The sequence below is a fragment of the Cervus elaphus genome, chromosome X (genome assembly GCF_910594005.1).
Source record: "Cervus elaphus chromosome X, mCerEla1.1, whole genome shotgun sequence".
Taxonomy (NCBI): domain Eukaryota; kingdom Metazoa; phylum Chordata; class Mammalia; order Artiodactyla; family Cervidae; genus Cervus; species Cervus elaphus.
The window spans coordinates 42,864,334-42,883,618 of NC_057848.1; the positions used below are offsets into that span (position 1 = coordinate 42,864,334).

General features: G+C 44.0%; 1 protein-coding gene, 2 non-coding genes and 1 pseudogene across 3 annotated transcripts; 1 reads left to right on the top strand and 3 right to left on the bottom strand.

The window, feature by feature from the left end:
• Positions 1-542: 542 nt before the first annotated feature.
• RPL39 (ribosomal protein L39) lies at positions 543-4,040 on the bottom strand. The gene is made up of 3 exons (XM_043897333.1): positions 3,850-4,040; positions 2,125-2,228; positions 543-752 (listed from the first exon to the last, which is right to left on the bottom strand). Exons 1-3 carry the CDS (start codon positions 3,997-3,999, stop codon positions 704-706), a joined length of 303 nt encoding a protein of 100 aa, XP_043753268.1. The 5' UTR covers positions 4,000-4,040; the 3' UTR covers positions 543-703.
• Positions 1,198-1,331, bottom strand: LOC122691087. The gene has a single exon (XR_006340326.1). It is a non-coding gene; the product is annotated as a small nucleolar RNA SNORA69 (small nucleolar RNA).
• A 3,648-nt stretch (positions 4,041-7,688) lies between the features above and the next one.
• On the top strand, positions 7,689-7,761 carry TRNAG-CCC. Its single transcript has one exon. It is a non-coding gene; the product is annotated as a tRNA-Gly (tRNA).
• Positions 7,762-9,296: 1,535 nt separating this feature from the next.
• Positions 9,297-13,790, bottom strand: LOC122689496 (annotated as a pseudogene).
• Between the last annotated feature and the right edge of the window lie 5,495 nt (positions 13,791-19,285).

Here is a 19,285-nt window from a genome sequence, read left to right on the forward strand (position 1 = left end):
TCCCAAGTACCTAGGAATAATGCCTGGTAGGTAAACTTGAATTTATTAAATGTCAAAAATATTTGATTTTTTCAACCATTTAAAAATGCAGAGCTTTAGTTCACAGACCATACAAAAACAGGTGGGAGACCAGTTGCCAAACCCTGGTTCACATCATAGAATAGCATATAAACATGCTTTTTATGGGACTTTCCTGGCAGCCAAGTGGGTTCAATCCCTGGTTGGGGAACTAAGATCCTGCATGTCTTGTGGCAAGGCATCCCCCCCCCCCAACAGTTTATTTTAAAAAGGTGCTGCGTTCAGGTAAAAGGATGACACATATGTGTACTTCCTGTAACAGTAGGTTTAAGAGCTGCTAGTTATAGGGAACCATAAGACAACAAAACTTTTAAAAAGCCAGTTCCTAATTTACTAGCTTCTAGTACTTACTAGTACTTCTAAGTACTTGGTAGCTAGAGAACATTTCTATCATTGGACAGCCCTGTGTCCTGACAGGAGCATTTATTCAGTACGTCATCACAAACCATATAATACAATAACAGTTCCAACGTAACGTATCATATTTATTACTGGTCTCAGACTGATAGTTTTGAGGAAATAAGAAACATCAGGAGCCAAGCATTACAGTAGTGATGTTCTCACTGTGATACGGCTGCTTAAATAAGTGATCTTAACATGTGTGCCACTTTTTATGTGACGCTTCTTATAGACCCAGCTTGGTTCTTCTCCAATGTCTTCTCTTGGAGTTGTACCTACACAGAAGGAAATACCAAGTTACAAAGGTAGTCTGACCTCAAATTAGTTGCTCTTACTCACCAGAAACTTTGCCTTAAAAGTACCATAAAAAAAAATCTTTGAAAGCAAAGGGTTCCATTTTCCCTTCTTTAGCAAGTTTGGAGTTCTTTTTGGAGAGTAAAAAATGATTTGCTAGATGTGTTAAAGAACTAGTCAAATCAATTTTTTACCTCTCAAAATGACTCCAGGCTAAGGAAAACACACTCGTTCTTTACTGGGAGTAAGTAGTAGAGAAGCTCACTTACTTTCGATTCAACAGACCTGGAGCAGACCCAGACAGAGATATATAACCCCAACTACTACACTAGATCAAACCAGTCATTCTACATAATAGGTTACATGTACAAAAAGCTCTTGCATAATGTTAATACATTAACATCCTCAGTTACTTCAAAGGCCATCAACTGTTTATGTCAATCTGTCATGATTTTACCCCCATAAATGGCAAAATCAAAAAACGATCAACACAGATTTTCTTTCAGCAGGATAATGTCAGTACTTCCACAAAAGAAAGCACTGTAATTGCAACCTGCTTTCACTGCATTTTAAGTTAGACCACAGAGCAAAAGACCAGCATCTGATAATTGCAGGTACCCTCTACTGAGCTACACAAAACTTTACATTTCTTTCATTTCTCACAACTACAAAGGCAGGTCCTACCATCACTGGATGGGATACAATAAACCAAAGGTTGCAATTAATTGGCCTATAAAGCTACAGTGAGTGATTCCCACAGACAATTCCACTTCTATTTGCCATACAACCCAATCAGACTTCTACACTAGCTTCACAATCTTGCACTCCTGAGCTTCAGTGTTTATCCTGGCAAGGACTCACTTGCTAGGCCCACCCTACAATGTCAGCTTAAAAATGCTTTGAAAATACTTTGGTTGAAAGGCATGCAGGAGAGTCTTAGATCCAGCTTTGTCTAGCGTTAACCTAGATGACCCTAGAGGTCCTTTGGAGAAATTCTAGTAATGTCTTTCTCCTAAAACCATCAGCTCAATTCTGTGGGGAAAAGCAAATCTTTCAATCTTCAGAAAAAATAAACACTTTCTGATATTCCCACTGGGATGTGTAATGAGACAGCCCCCTTATGTTCTGGCTCAGAGAGAAAGCAACCAGGAAATTTACAAATATTGGAGGAGTGTCTGCCCCTAAGCCCAGCTGTGGGCTGGCTGCTGTTCAGAAACCCAGAAGCACATTAAAAAAAAAAGAATTTCAGAATGGTGGCACAAGATTAAAATTAAACTGCATATAACTTTCAACTGTGCACTCAAAGAAATCCTAAATTTAACAAAACACATGAGTGGGGGAGTGTGTCCTTACCTAATTTTATTGCCAGTTTTCATTCGAATCCATTGAGGAATGGGACGATTCTGCTTTTGCTTCTTGGCCAGGAATCGCTTGATCCTGAAAGTCTTGTGAGAAGACTGGGAAGGAAATGCAATTAATTTAACAGCAATACCAGAACTTATTCAAAAATTAGGAACTCTCTAAATCCAACAAATATTCAAATGCTTAACATATGCCCAAAACCCTTCTCAATGCTAAACCCATCACTGCCCCTTGCTTTTGTTCCTCACTTCTCCCAGGGCAGATACAAGGCTAGACACAGATACAAGGGAAGACTGTGTTCCAGTCTTCCCTGCTGTCACCCTAGGACTGAGAGGACCACATCACTGAAGGCTGGGACTAGAGCACATGGTTTTCACGAACAACAACTTGCAAGTCAACCAGTCTCAGTGCCCTGTTTTGTACACCAGGGTACTGGGAATCCCCTGGCGGGCCAATGGTTAGGGAATCTGTGCTTATACTGCAGGGGGCCAGCTTCTACCCCTGGTCCGGGAACTAAGACTCCCGCAAGCCACGCGGTGCGTTCAAAAAAAAAGAAAACGCCACTTTACACAAAGCCCCTGACATTTGGCAGATCTGTTCCAGCTCACCGACCATCTTGGTATTAAATTAACTCTATTTAAAATGTCACTTTCCCAAGTTCCCGCTCTTTTTTTGGCTTTCATAAAGAACTTGGGTCATCTAGTTAGTGTTAGCCGCTTAGTCGTGTCCGACTCTTTGCGACCCCATGGACTGCAGCCCACCAGGCTCCTCTGTCCATGAGATTTTCCAGGCAAGGATACTGGAGTGGGTTGCCGTTTCCTTCTCCATGGGTCATCTAATCTAACCCCAAACACCTCCCTCCCCGGTGTGCAGTAGAGTCCAGAGAAACGGCCTGAATGCTGGTTTAAAATCTGACCCATGTGGCCCAACACACCCTTGCATAACAGGCGTTATTACAAAGAAGGAAAAGACTATACTCCTCTCTCCCAGCTCATAGCAGCAACTGTAAATTTCTGTTAACAAAACCGTATAAAAAAAAAAAAAACCGTATAATACCAGATACCGCTCCTCTCCACACCTAAAATCACATACAGTTAAAATTTTCCAAGGTACTATCACAGGAAAAAGCCAGTGACTATCCGCACGCAGCTAGCATTTTACGAAGAACGCCCGAATGACACACAGATTCACACATCACCCCTTGTTCCATGAGTTTAAACTGGGTAACGTTCAAGTTCCCGAACAAAGGGCTAAAATATCCTATAATCTCATCAAGTGGAAGAATTCTGGCTCCCAAGTTAATAAGTCTTCGAAAACCAGCAGTCCACATTCCCTTTTCGACGACCGAAACATCCCGCGTGTCACTGACAACAGCCCGAAGTCGGGCCAGTTTCTGTGGGCCCCCTCGACTTCTTGCCCCAGAAACACAGTTCGCTCTGGGAAAAACGGGAATCCCCGCCCGCCTGAGTAGCGGCCTGCAACAGAGAGCGCCCTCTCGGACCTTGCGGGGCCGGCAAAGCCCGCCCCTCCCTAGGTGCTAGCTCACTCCTTTCCCGCCAGGCCCTCGGGTTGGAGCCGAGGCCAAACTCCCATCTCCCCTGGAAAAGGCCTTAAAAAGGGTCCCACACCTCGACGCAGCCCGCGGCACCGGGGAGCTAGCGGAGATCTCAGGTCTCGGAAAGCCACCCCGGAACCGATGGTAACGGATGCACTTACCATGGTGCGGACAGAACTCAACCGCACATAGGATGGCGGAGAAGAGAAAAGAGGAGGAAGTGAGCGGAAGGACGTGTTTAGAAGGCGCCGCCGGGGGCGGGGCTTGGGGCGGTCACGCTGTGCGCCAATCAACGCCCCCTGGCGGCCCATCTCTGCGCACGCTCCCGTTAGACTGTGGGAAACAGCGCTTGTTCGTGTGAAATGGAATTTGCTATGCTTCAGTTCCGTAACTGGGTTCCTTACGAGCCTGTTAGTGTGCCAGGGGCACGTTGTGTCATGGGTGAGGCAGACGGTCCATGATAAATGCCAAGGCAGAAACCCTTTCGAAGGCGGGAGAAGCAAGGGGGGGCGGGGCTATCTCCAAAGAGGGCGGGGGAGACGTCGTGTTCCAGCGCTAGGGACTTCGGTCCTCGGCTAGGGAGTGAGCACGCGAAGGGGCGCGGGCGGGGGCGCGAACGCCCAACCAGGGAGGGCCAGGCCGGATTTGCACCCACACCTGCTTCTCTGCGGGGCTACCCTGACGGTTAAGTGGCAAAGAACACCCCTGCCAATACAGGAGAGGGTTTGATCCCTGCGTGGGGAAGATCCCTTGGAGAAGGAAATGACAACCCACTCCAGTATTCTTGCCTGGAACATCCCATGGACAGGGGAGCCTGGCAGGCTGCAGTCCCTGGGGTTGCACGGAGTCGTGTTAGCGACTAAGCAACAGTTCTTTCTTGGCAGTCGCTTCTCGTACCGTCGGGTGTGTGCTGCGGGATGGGAAGGTACAGTGGTGTTGGCAGTGGGGCTTTAGTCTAGGCAAGAGGCTACAAAGCAAGGTTTTTTTGTTTCCCTTCTAGTTTTATTGAGATATAAATGACATATAGCCTTGTATAACCAATCAATGTTTTACACTAGGCAGACTACTTACCATTGCATGACCACGGCCCCAATCAAAGTTCTAAACTGAGAAAGTTCTGGACAAAACGTTTCCTCAACTGTTAGAAAGCTCAGACTGAATTTGTAACTCACCTTTGGCAAGATGTATAGGAATTAGTGGCACACGTTTTGGATGTTAATGTTCCCCGTTTTCTTCTTTTTCTTCTCCCCATTTAAAGACCTCTATCTTTTCAGTCACTTCAAGCATTTTTACAGTAATACATTTAGGTAAGGGTTTTTTACCTAGAGTCCACAAGTGTTAGTCACTCAGTCGTGTCTGCCTCTTTGTTTGGACTGTAGCCTGCTAGGCGCCTCTGTCCATGGGATTCTCCAGGCAAGAATACTGGAATGGGTTGCCACTCCCTCCTCCAGGGGATCTTCCCTACCTAGGGATCAAACCTGGGTCTACTGCATTGAAGGCAGATTCTTTACCATCTGAGCCACCAGGAAAGGGTCAATGTATAGGATTCACAGGGTACATGAATGTGGATGGAAATTTTAAAAATCACAACTTCGTTCTCATCAAACTCTGAAGTGTAGTGCATCATTTACAAATGTAGGCAACGAATTACAGTGACATTGGCAGTACCTGTGACTTGGTCACCAATAGCAATCAAAGATGGTTTCATATCACATTGCAGTTGATGCAGATGTCTCAAAATGTCATTTATATGCTCATCACTTTAAAATTATAGTAGCTATTAGACCCACAAGAATTCTGTTAATCCTGTATATTGCTATAGTACACATTTCTTTTAGGAAATATTTTGATAGCTCTATTGCAGTGCAATTGGTTGTCTTGTCATCCAATGTACTTTGTTTTATGCATTTAAAAACATTCTGAAAATAACTCCATAAACTTCATCAGACTGCCAAATGGTTCCATGGCACAAAACTTGTTATGAATCCCTGGACTGGGGTATAGTGACAGATGATAGAACAAACAAACTAGGTAAGAGGCTTTGGAAATAGTTTCAGTAAGAAGGATGGTGGCACAAAGTAGTAGGGTAGTCCCCATGACATTGAATAAGAAGAACCAGACCAGGGGACTTCCCTGATGGTCCAGTGGTTAAGAATCCACCTTCCAATGCAGAGGATGTGGGTTCCATCCCTGTTCAGGGAACTGGGATCCCACGTACAAAGGGGCAACTGAGTCTGCACACCACAACTAGAGAGCCCCCCTCATGACAACTACTGAGTCTGCAAGCTCTAGAGCCCGTACTCCACGACAAGAGAAGCCCTGAGTACTGCAACTGGAGAAAGCCCAAGTTCCGAATCAAAGAGCCTGGGGGTGGTAATGAAGACCCAGTGCAGCCAAAAAGAAGAAGAAGAAGTAACAAGATCAAGAGATGATTCTGACGTAACATTAACAGGACTTAGTGCCAGGTCTCTGCCTTGGGCCATGGGATGCTAGAATACAGAAATGGTAGAAAGCTTGAGCCCAATTTAGTAGTTACTGGGGTCGAGCAGCGTGGCTTGCTGGATCTTAGTTGCCTGACCAGGGATTGAACCTATGCCCCCTGCAGTGGAACCATACAGGCCTAACCACTGGGCCACCAGGGAATACCTAAATAATTATGGGTCTTTTTAAAAAATTTTATTAATTATTTATTTTTGGCTGTACTGGGTCTTTGTTGCTGCACCGGCTTTTCTCTAGTTGTGGCGAGTGGGGACTCCTCTCTAGTTGCACTGTGCGAGCCTCTCATTTCAGTGGCTTCTCTTGTTGTGGAGCGTGGGCTCTAGAGCACTTGGGCTTAAGTAGTTGTGGCTCATAAGCTCAGTAGTTGCAGCTCCTGGGCTTTAGAATACAGGCTCAATAGTTTTGTCCCACAGGCTTGGTTGCCCCAGGGCATGTGGAATCTTACTGGATCGGGGATCGAACCCGTGTCTCCTGCGTTGGCAGCTGGATTCTTTACCACTGAGCCACCAACGAAAGCCTAACTACACTTTTTAACAGCAGAAGTTTAGTGACTTTAATCCCACTTAGTGTTTAGGTTCAGACCCTCATCCAAATTTACATTTGATTCAAGTGAAGCTTCTTACCTTGGATTTTTATTATTTATTTAAGAGCCAGTATTTTATTTTTGGCGGCCAGAAGGAGCAACAGATAAGCCTTTAATAGATGAATTTTCATTGTCATCATCATCATCATAGCTACCATTTCCTCAGGTTTAGAGTGTGACTGACACTGTGCTAAGAGCTTATATAAATCATCCTTTTAATTCTTACAGCTTCATCGGGCACTTGTTCTGCCTGGTTTTCCTTCTACCTTGCATGCAACCCTTTCTGAGTTTCTTTTGCAGATTCTTCCTTATCTCACTTTCTTATCTCTCTCTCTCTTTTTTTAAAACATTGTAGAGCCCTGAGGTTCAGATTTGGACTTCTATTTTCTATATACACTCTCTCCTTTGATGACCTCATCCAATATCATGGCTTTAAATACTCTCTTGGACTTCTTCCCTGGAAGTCCAGTAGTAAAGACTCTGCACTTCCAATGCAGGGGGCATGGGTTCGATCCCTGGTCAGGGAACTGGGATCCCCCATGCTGCACAGTGCGGCCAAAAAATAAAAAGGAGTTGGTTTCTGGTAGATCATGGAGAGGAAGGCAGGAAGGAGAGACATTAAAGATGCAGGGAAACCCAGGTTTAATAGTGTGGGGGTCTCAGTGGACACAGTGGGCAGGCTGAAGAGCAGCAGGAAAGAAATTTGCCTTGAAAAGGACAACAGTCATTTCCCAAGTTAGGAGGGACAAAAGATGGATGAAGAAAGAATTTGTTTTTGTAAATTTAATTTTGTTTTTTAATCATGTAAATATTTTCCATGGTTCCACTTACATTCTATATGGCCCTACATTTCCTCTCCTAGATGTTTCTCCAACAGAAAGATGAACAAATATGCATCAAGAAGTATGTACTGGGACTTCCCTGGTGGTCCAGTGGTTAAGACTCTGTGCTCCCAATGCAGGGGGCACAGGTTCGATCCCTGGTCAAGGAACTAAGGTTCCACATGTCATAGGGTGTGGCTTTAAAAAGTAAATATATGTATTTTTTAATTTGAAAAAAGGCGTGTACTAAATTGTTTATGGCAAAATTATTTCTAACAACCCCAAACAGGAAACTATCTATCTTCAACTGAACATGTAAAGTGTGGTATATTTACCAGGGGCTATTGTACAGCAGCAATTTTCAAAGTGTGATCCAGGGAACTCTGGGAGATCCTCAAGACCCTTTCAAAGGGCCTGCAGGGTCAAATTATTTTTATAATAATACAAAGAAGTCATCTTTTACTCTTGTCCTCTCACGGGTGTACTGTGGGGTTTCAGAGACTCGGTTCAGTTCAATTCAGTTCAATTGCTCAATCGTGTCTGACTCTTTGCAACCCCATGGACTGCAGCATGCCTCCCTGTCCATCACCAACTCCCAGAGCTTGCTCAAACTCATGTCCATCGAGTCGGTGATGCCATCCAACCATCAAAGAGGCTACATGACTTGTAATGACTTCATTGCTCTGACAGACAATAGAATGTATGCTTGTGTGTTCTTGGGGTTTAAATATTTTTCAGTTTTAATTTCTAATTCAGTAAACATCGATAGAAATAATCCACACGAAGGCCCTTTGTGAAAGTGTTAGTCACTCAGTCATGTCTGATTCTATGTGACCCCATGGACTCTAGCCCACCAGGCTCCTCTGTACATGGAATTCTCCAGGCAAGAATATTGGAGTGGGTTGTCATTTCCTTCTCCAGGAGATCTTCCCCATCCAGGGATCAAACCTGGGTCTCCTGCATTGGCAGGAGGATTCTTTATCATCTGAGACACCAGGGAAGCCCTAAAGGCCCTTTGGAGTCCTTAATATTTTTTTTCTGGTTTTATTACTGGTAGTTTATTGCACTGGAGAAGGAAATGGCAACCCTGCAGAATCCCAGGGACGGTGGAGCCTGGTGGGCTGCCGTCTATGGGGTCGCACAGAGTCGGACACGACTGAAGCGACTTAGCAGCAGCAGCAGCAGCAGTTTATTGCACATGTTTTTCTGCATCAAGAATGTATCTGCTAAAAGGAGAAACAGGTGTGTCTGAATTCGGATTTTCCTCAGACCTCTAAATCCACTCATCTAATTTTAAAGTAAATATACTTCTTACACAAGACAATCCAAACTGATGCAAAATATTTATTCCAAGTTAGTTATTTTATGCAGTAGTTTTCCCCCTCAACAGACTTGTGATAACTACATCTTTTAAATCTGTAAATAATGTTATCAAAATAATCTTTATCTTTGAAATCTCACAAAAATTTATATTTTACTATCCACCCTGAATATCAAGGCTGCAAGAATAACACAATATTTCCTATATCCAAATATTTTATAGCTGTACCCAGAAAGAAAAATAAAGGGGAAAAAAACACATATGCTTGGTTAAGGGCTAAGGTGACCCAAGCAGCAAGAAATAAAATATCCAAATTATTAGCATTAATTTAATACACTTATAACTTCAGTAGTCACTTTGTCATTGACAGTGATTGCTTGAGTAGAGGGGTGAGTGCCCCAAGGGCTGGTAGTAGAAGCTGTTGCTGCAAACCAGTGTCTCCTCCTCACTCAGGACTGCCAGCTCCCACCTGTGCATTGCCCCATATATACTTTGTGTATGTGTGTGTGTTTTAAAAATTCTTCCCACCACACGAAGTTCTCTCTATTAAGCAGATAGCAGGGAAGAACAAAAACAAAAGCTAAAGAAGCCAATTGCTCACTCTCTCTTTGGGATATGATTATTTCCCTTGTGCATGAAGTATTCAACAATAACATAGGAAAAGGAAAGAACGATTTCTTCTGTATAACCCCTAAACACACAAGCTGAGTTTACTGGGTCAGATTTAACTGTAAGCATTTATATGCCTTCTTCCAGGCATCATCATCAGATGTCTCACTGCTACTTGTCTCCATGGCCGAGTCCTCAAACTCTATTCTGCAAGTGCTTCTCCTAGGGGAGAATAGGTTAGAACTTCGACTCTGTAAGAAGCTATTCTTTCCAAAGCCATTTCTTCTCAGCTGCTTTGTCTTCATGTGGAGCTCTCTGAGCTCATCCTCTGTGAGGGGAAGGCAATTCTCATCATTTTCAGGATACTCCTGCCATCCCATTGCTTTCAGTAACCTGTGCTCTGCTTCCAAAGAGTGAAAGAGGACCTTTCCTTCCTCAACTACAGGGAGAGCAAGACCATTCTGATGACAGCCTTCCTCTCCATTTTCCTTTGGTTCAGGTGTGCTGTTGTCCTCCAAATCTTCCAACTTCTCACACTCTCTGCTCTCTGAGAAGTCTCCATTCTGGTCATCCTTCAGAGTCTTCAGGAATTTGCTCTTCTTATCAGTAGTTCTGTGGGTCAACTTGGTCAGACAAGAGGAGCTGATCTCAATCAGAGGAATGGTGCTGGCGGGGCTTTCTTTGGGAGAGCTTAAAACTACACCACCAGCCAGTACTAGTGGTTTGGTAACAGGGATTGGACTGGTAAAAACAGACTATCAGCTAGACGAAAGGGATCCTGATTTGTTTTCCATTCTGTTAGCTTTCCATGCACTGGCCTTGGATGGAGGTGGTACAGGCTTAGGAAACAGGTTCTTATAGACACTTGGAACCATGGTTGACGATTTGTTTCCATTTGCATGGTGAGATCCTGGTGAGGTGAATGCAGCAGAGAAGGCAGCAGCAGGATCTTCTCTGGAAAGTTTTTTGATGACTAGCATTTTTCAGGGCTGCTTGGCACTAGGTGGGTTTTCCCACACTCCAGAAGGAGTCCCAATAGGTCTGCATGGCTGATTCTGTTTGCCAGCTTCTGGATTCAAAGAAGGAAAGTCTTCCTCTTCAAACTGCAACTTTTCCACCTTCTTTCTTCTCTTCCCTGATATCTGTAGGTGGCTTTTCCTGAAAGGCAGCCTTTCTGGGAGTGGAAGCTGCCATTCCAGTGGCGATGGTTTCCTGTGCCACCCCTACTACGCTGGCTCATGCCATCATGACCTCGTGAAGAGCCATGCCAACCAGATAGGTTCCCTATGATTCCAGCATATGCTCCCTTAGAGACACCAGAGTCCACAGAATCGTGGCGGAAGAGGGAGGGCTGGTGCCAAGAACCTCCCGTTGTTCGAAGAGATCCATTGTTGAAAAAGCCATCAGAGGAATTATGTCTACGACGGCTTACTCCAAATCTACCATCTCCTTGGGGTCGGTGCTCTCCATGTTTTTCGAAAGTCACTGTAGGTGACTTAGCTGACTGTGGTGTTGAGAAATTTAGCCAAGCAGGAACAAAGTCATGCTGCACTATTTAGGTCCAGTGTCTCTTTTTAACAAGGTGAGGCATCCGACCTCATGACCAGGATCCCAGAGTATAACCTCTGCGGTCCTGCTTCCTGAACTTCTTGAGTTGCCAGCTGGATTTTCATGAGGTTCTCTTGTTAAAAGGGTACTTAATTAGGCTGGCCAGCAGAATGCCTTACGATGAAGCACAAAGAAGCCAGGCTCTGTGTGGATCAATCTCTCAGTCCCCTCAATTGCTCGTCTTAAACGATCTAGTTCCTGACATGTTTCCCAAAGGGGAAGGGGAAAGGGCAAAGGGAAGGGAAACATAAAAAGTATTTGTTACATTTAAAAAATGGGGGGAAGGGGAAAGAGCTATATCAATGTTCACCTTATTCAACTTCCTTGAGTGATGGCACTATGATGTTGCTTAAATAGATAATACATGGACATTTGCACAGTGAATGCAGATACTGTTCATAACAAGGTCATAGCTTAGAAAGACAGAATGACTTCTGTTTGGTCAAATAATGTCATTGAAGTGATAGATCAAAAATAAAACATTGAAGAGCTATAAAAAAATTTTCTGAGTAGTCAACTCTAGTAGCAAAACATCCACATTACAAAGCCCTTAATTTACAAATCTCATTATTCTTACACAGCTGCTAAAAATAGTCTGCAGGTATGAGTTTATATGTCTTATCCTTCAAAATCTAAGGACATAAGAAACCTTGTTAAAAAGAAAAAAGACAGGAACTTGATATGCTTTTCCCTCCAAGAATAGCATCTTTCAAGGCAAATTTCTTGGTATAAAGCTCTCAAATGTTTTTTCTATTTCTTTGGTCTTCACTATTTATAAATTCACAGCAAAATTAAAACAAATAGGAAGGCAGGGTTTAAGAATAATCATGGAGAAAGTTCTAAAGTGAGGTTTTCTTTTCTTCAGTTTTCTGTACTTCACTCATTCTGCCCCAAAGACTAAACTGAGTTAATGGAAGGTAATAAGAATCTTCTGCTTCAGTAGAGAAGTCACTTTGGGTCCATTTTTATCATTATTCAATCATTTAAAAGGCCACAGGAATCTATCACGAGTAGTGGAGGGGCTACGGTTAGGCACCAGTCGCGGCATCTGAGGGTGCATTCCCAGCTTCCTGATCTGGCAGAGGGGTAGAGCCCACAACCTTAACAAACGTCTTCCCACTTAATAATTTTTAAGTGTAAAGGGATCCTAAAGACTAAAATGTTTGTGAACCACTCCTATGCAGCAATGAGAATAAGCAAACTACAGCTACCCACGATGGCATGGATGGATCTCACAAACATCCACTATTGTGGAACAAAGGAAGCCAGACACAGAAACATGCTTACTGTATGATTCCATTTTTGTCAAAAAACCAAAACTGGGCAAGACTAATCTGTGCCTTTAGAAGTCAGCATAGTGGTTGTCCTTGTGGGGGGAGGAGACACTGGTCACATTCTATTTCGTGATTTGGGTGCTAGTTCTATGGGTGTGTTCCCTTTGTGAAAATTCATCTAGCTGAACACTTTGGGTTTGTGTGCTTTTCTGTATGGTGTTATATTTCAACATAAAGATACTTTTACATGGGTCTAAAGACAAAACTACAGATGAAATGTAACTCGGTCCCCTGCATTGGATTCGAGGAGTCTTTTTCTTTTTTTTTTTTTTAGTATTTATTATTTGGTACTTCCCTGGTGGTTAAGTGGCTAAGAATCCACCTTCCCATGCAGGGGATGTGGGTTCAATCCCTTGTTGGGGAACTAGGATCCCATATGGTACAGAACAGCTAAGCCCTGCATGCCCACGTGCCACAACTAAGACCCAATGCAGGCAAATGAATATTTTTTAATATTTATTGTTTTTATTTATTTGGATGCACTGGGTCTTAGTTGACTAAGCACGTGGATTCTTTTAGTTGCAGCATGCGAGATCTTAATTGCAGCATGTGGGATCTAGTTCCCGGATCAGGGATCAAAACTGAGTCCCCTGCATTGGGAGCATGGAGTCTTAGCCACTGGACCACCAGGGAAGTCCTTTTTTTCTTTCTTTATTGCCTAACTCCCTCCCTAGAATGTAAATTTCATGAGGTCATAGATTATGTATTTTGTTCATTGCTGTCTTCCCCGGGCCTAGAATAGTGCCTTACACATGGTAGGTGCTCAGTAAATATTTGATGAATGAATGAATGACCTTGGTTTGGTGGTTTAGTCGCTAAGTTGTGTCTGACTCTTGCGACCCCATGGACTGTAGCCCGCCAGGCTCCTCTGTCCATGGGATTCTCCAGGCAAGAATATTGGAGTGGGTTGCCATTTCCTTCTCCTAGGGGATCTTCCTGACCCAGGAATTGAACCCAGGTCTTCTGCATTGCAGGCAGATTCTTTATCAACTGAGCTACAAGGGAAGCTTAATGAATGCCTGAATGAACTCAAATACCTCAGACTGACAAAACAGAACAGGCCCCTCAGGGCAGTGGACAGCTTCAGTGTTTGACCTGGACACTTCTTGTTTGAGGAACCCCTAAAGCACTTCTGCCTAGCCAAGAGGGTTCCTCAGAGTAGAGCTTCAAAAGGAGTGGAAACAAGGAGACCCACAGGAGCCACTGATGCAAGTCCCAGCACAACCATGCACTCTTTCATTGCAGTGTCCCCCAGCCTCTCCCACCCATTCCTTGCAGACTTAGCTCCTGGCTCACTGCTGCTCTCTCCAGCACTGTTCCTTGTCATGATTCCGGGTGAATTCAGCATTCACTTGTAGCCTCTTGTTCCTTTGCCCTGCCTTCAACATTACAACGATCCCACTCTCTGCTCTCCTTGCAGCTAACTTCCTGTAGGACCCCAGTACTGACGATGCTCCCACCTCACCAGGACCACCCAGCCATCGAAACTACACCCTTTCCCTATTCCCTCCACTGCCGCGCCATGTCTCCTCTTCCCTCCTTATTTCACTTAAATTGTATCAGCCACTCACTTGTCCACACCCTGCCCTTTTTTGTACTTACTTGGAGAAACCATAACCCTGGTAAATCCAGTTCTCCACCTGCTTGACAGCCTGTGCCTCTGGCAGCTGAATGAGGCTGAAGAAGACCGACTGGCCTCCCGTGAGGTTCACAGCCACTGACTTCCAGTGGGCCCTCAGTGCTGCCCTGCAGCTCTGCACTCCCCGCGGGTGGCCACCCTCTGGTTCTCTTAGAGCACTGCTCTTCAAGATTCAACATGCACACGAGTCACCTGGGAAATTTGTTGGACGTGGATGACAGGTTCTTTTTTTTTTTTCTTTTGGTTAAGCTGGGTCTTCGTTTCTGCACTTGGGCTTTGTCTAGTTGCAGTGAGCAGGGGCTACTCTCTAGTTGCAGTGTGCAGGCTTTTCATCGCAGTGTCTTCTCGTTGCGGAGCACAGGCTCTAGGCATGCAGGCTTTGGTAGTTGTGGCACACAGGCTTAGTTGCTCCATTACATATGGAATCTTCCCGGATGAGGAATTGAACCCGTGTCCCCTGCATTGGCAGGTGGATTCTTATACGCTGTACCACCAGGCAAGTCCAAGATGAGAGGTTCTGAGTCTGCATTCCTGACAGCTTCCCAGGTGACCCCTGGTCCCAGAAAGGGCCTCGATCAGGGGGCTGGCACACTGTTTCTGATAGTAAATATTTTAGGCTTTGCAGGTGACATACGATGTTTATTATAGCTAGTCAACTCTGCTGCTGTAGCTACTGTACATAAACTAATGGGTGTGATCAGTTTCCAATAAAATTTTAATTACAGAGACTAAAATTTTAATTTCATAGAATTCTTTTATATCACAAAATATTATTCTCTTGTTTTTTCTCCCATTAGTTATAAATACAAACCAGTCAATCCTAAAGGAAACCGATCCTGAATATTCATTGGAAGGACTGAGGCTGAAGTTGAAGCTCCAATGCTTTGGCCAACTGATGTGAAGAGCTGACTTCATTGGGAAAGACCCTGATGCTTGGAAAGATTGAAGGCAGGAGGAGAAGGGGACGACAGAGGATGAGATGGTTGGATGGCATCACCGACTCAATGGACAGGAGTCTGAACAAGCTCTGGGAGATGGTGAACAACAGGGATGTCTGGCGTGCTGCAGTCCATGGGGTCATAAAGAATTGGACACGACTGAGTGACTGAAAAATAACATAAATACAAAAGCCATTCTCAGCTTGCAGGCTGTACACAAATAGGCAGTGGCCAGGCTTGGTCCACAGTTTGCCCACTGTTGGCCTGGATGACTGTCTCAGCCCTGCTTCCTCCCTTCTCACTCTCACCAACAGCCTTGCTTCCTAGTCATTGAGAAAACTTCAGCAATCACAGAACTCCACAACTCACCTACCATATGCCAGCTACCAGCACTGTACTCCAATCCTCTCTACCTTTGTCCTGTTCCTACAGTGGATCCTAATCCCTGTTACCTATTCAGAAACCTGCCTCTGACTATTTCTCCCTTTCTGTCCCTGCTTTTCCCTGGATTGTTCCCATCAATGCACAGATAAATACGTGGTTGTTTCTCCCATCTTAAAAATCCACTCAAAACAAAAACCTGGTCTTTACCACAACTCCCTTTCCAACTACTTCTGTTTTCCTTCCTTTATAACAAAACTGTGAGATTTGTCTATATGTACTTTTCAATTACTCTCCCCATCCTTTTTTTTGAGCTGTAGTTCATATACCATAAACATCACCATTTTAAAGTGTATAATTCAGTGGGTTTTAGTATGTACATAAGGTATCATCACCAACCATCACCAGTATCTAAGCCCAGAACATTTTAATTACCCCAAGAAGAAACCTGTGCCCATTAGCAGTCACTCTCCAGTCCCCTTCTCCTCCCAGGCCTGGGCAACCACTTTCTGTTTTTATGGACTTTGCATATTCTGGACATTTCATATAAATGGAATCATACATTATGTGATCATTTGTGTCTGGCTTCTTTCACATAATGTAATTTTTCAGTGTTCTTTCATATTGTGGCATGTGTCAGTACTTCTTTCCTTTTATGGCTGAATAATATTCCACTGTATGGACATATCATTTTGTTTATCCATTTATCAGTTGATGGACAGCAGGGTTGCTTCTGTGTTTGCGGCTATTACGAACAGTGCTATAAACACTGGTGTGCAATTATGTTTGAGTTGTTTAGTTGCTAAGTTGTGTCCAATTGTTTTTGCTACCCCATGGACTGTAGTCCTCCAGGTTCCTCTGTCCATGGGATTTCCCAGGCAGGAATACTGGAATGGGTTGCTATCTTCCCAACCTAGGGATCAAACTGCATCTCCCGCATTGGCCAGAGGATTCTTTACCACTGAGCCACCGGGGAAGCCAGTATGTTTGAGTACCTGTTTTCAGTTATTTTGGATATATATCTAGGAGTGGAATTGCTGGGTCATATGGTAACTGTTTAACCTTTTGAGTAACTAGTGGGGTATTTTCCACAATGGCTGTACCATTTTACATTCCCTGTAACACTGCATAATAGTTCAATTTTTTCTTCAACCTCCCAAATGCTTATTTTCTATTAAAAAATTATAGCCATCCTAGTGGGCACCCATCCTCTCACGAGCCCACTCCGATTAGGTTTTCACCTAGCACTCAAGCTGAAATTGTCCTAAGATTATCAGTGACCCCTGTGTTGTGAAATCCTCATTTCTCTGATCTGATTTGACCTGTCAACATTTGTCTTAGCTGACCTCTTTTTAGAATGCTTTATTTACTTGACTTCCAGGACAGCACATTTGCTTGGTTTTCTTCCTATCTTACTGATAGCTCCCTCAGAATCTTTTTTCCTGGTTTTTCTTTATCTCATTTCCTTCTCTTTATTCAAAAGTCATCTTCTCATGGAAGTCTTTCAGCCCCCATCCACGACCATCATACTCCTTCCCCCCCCCCAATTTATTTTTCCAAGTGCCTGTCACTTTCTTTTTTTTTTCTTTTTCGTGCCTGTCACTTTCTAACCATAAGTAGTTCGCTTATTTTCTCTCTCCACTTTAACAAAAGCTCCATGAAGGCAGGAAGTTTGTCTGTTTTGTTCACTGATGTAATTCCAGAATCTAGAACATGAATGGCATATGGTGTGTGCTCAGAAAATGGTGAATGACTAAATGGCTGCATGAATGATGGCAGTCTGAACCTGGGCTACGAAGGGCTGGAGAGGAGGCAGATGAATGGGCAGAATGATTGAGTGGCCGTGGGGAGGGAGGATGGAGTCAGACCTGATCCTCAGTGCTGAGTGAGTAGGTGGTTCACATCCTCTGCAAAACCGGATGGGAGGAACCTGAGCTCAGTTTGTGGCCAGAGATACTTGGGGTCTTTGGATGATGTCCAGGGGATGGATTAGTCAGGGCTGGAGATGTGGAGGAGAGTCTTAAAAGTCTGGAAATGTGGATAATACATCAGGTACCACAGTAGCAATGAACTGTTAGGTATTTACCTATGTCTCCATAGTAGGAGCTGAATCAGTATTTGGTAGATGAATAAATGAACTCTGTGAGATTTCGAAGGATGGCCGATCCTATATATTGTCAGTATACACTTTCTAAGAATTCACCAAATGTCAGCTTATTTGCTCCCTGCTTCCTTTGTAAGGATATAAATGGTCATAATACATTTTTATGGTGTAGAGGACAGTCCCAGAGATAGTAAATTCTGGACTGCCCCATAAAAACATGTAACACTGAGCTTCTATATACCCAGAAAAGGCCACAAAACTCTAATTAATCTCCTATGGAACTAAAGATAAGGTCAAGTTAGATCTTAATTTATAATCACTTAAATGACTGCCTCAGGACTACTTTGTATATGCCTGCTGGGCAAGGGGATATAGTCCCTGATTTTGAAGGCATGAAAGCCTCATGAATGCACAGGCCACCCCCTTTTCACTGTCCTGTAGGCACCTATTCTCACTACCCTCGCCTCTTGAACTTTTCCTGCCTATTTTCCCTTAGCATCACTTTTCTCCACCAGAGCAGCAAACTCTGCAAAGCTGTCAGCATCAGGAGGGCAGGGACCTTATTCACAACTATGGCCTTAGTACCAACATACAGGAGGTGCTAAGATGAATATTCAGATATCCAGTGTCTGAACTGTCTCCATCCTGTCTTTATTTCCAAAGAAATCAAACCTGTATCTGAAGGCAAAAATGCAATCAGTTGCTTTGCAGGAGGGAGGGCCCTCCTGCAGTCTCAGCAGTTGGTCTGGTTTAGGGATTTTCTTCAGCAACACTTGGCAGCCTAGGGTCAGATCCCCACTCCAGGCTGTCACCACAGCCCTTCTCACATGGTGCACTGTGCTCTGGTTATTTCTGGTTGTCTCTTGACACCACTGGCCAATGGTTCCTCAAGGACAAGGGCTTGTTTGAGTCTTTGAACCCCAGGGCTTAGCACACAGTCAGAGACTAGTAAATGTTTGTTGAAGTGAGTACATCAATGGATGGAAATTTAACAGGGGATAGGTAAGTATGGTTTAACGAGTTGGACTGGCAAGGCCAGCAGAAGAGGGATGCAGTGACACAAAAACAGCCATGAGGGCTGGAAACAGGCCCCACGCTGGGTACAGAGGCAAGTGATGCCAACTCATGCCTGATAGTTTTGGGGCGATGCTCTTCCCAAGGCCAACTCCTCTACTGTCAAAAACCTCGGCTGTCCAGAGGCTCCCTTTTCACCTGCCTTCTCAGGAAACCTACACTATTGGTTCTCTCTTCCCCTGGGTATTCATCTCTTAGATCTTTCCTTTTGGCTTCTAAAAATGCTTTAGTATTTGTCCTATTTTTTTTAAAAAAATCCTTCCCCAATACCCTTTATCTATCACCATTTTTTTTTTATTTCTCTGAAAAGCTGTCTATGCTGTTTCCATTCTCAGGGCAGTCTGGCTTTCATTCCTTATCATTCCAGGTCATCAGTAATTTGTAAGTCACTGAATTCCATGGCCTTTTTTCAGGCATCACACTTGACCTTCCAGCAGCATCTAACTCTGATGGCCACTCCCCTTCATTCTTTTCTCTTGGGTTAGGTAATACTGGTTTCTGGTTTTTCACCTACTTTCTGGCTACTCCTTTTCTGCCTTTATAGATACATTCCCTTACCTGTTTAACATCCTTAAGAGTTAAGGCTGGACTCTAGGTATATTTCTGTTTTTTTCCTACTGTTTCCCCCTAAGTGATTAAATCCAGGCCCATGGCTTCAATGATTACCTAAAAATAGATGAATTCCA

Excerpts from the sequence above, each read along its gene's own strand:
- RPL39 (XM_043897333.1), bottom strand. The coding sequence starts at position 3,999 with ATGGGCCGCCAGGGGGCGTTGATTGGCGCACAGCGTGACCGCCCCAAG. Across the intron at positions 2,229-3,849 it reads TGAGTTCTGTCCGCACCATG|TCTTCTCACAAGACTTTCAG; the intron begins GTAAGTGCATCC and ends TTTCCTTCCCAG. Across the intron at positions 753-2,124 it reads AAAACTGGCAATAAAATTAG|GTACAACTCCAAGAGAAGAC; the intron begins GTAAGGACACAC and ends CCTTCTGTGTAG.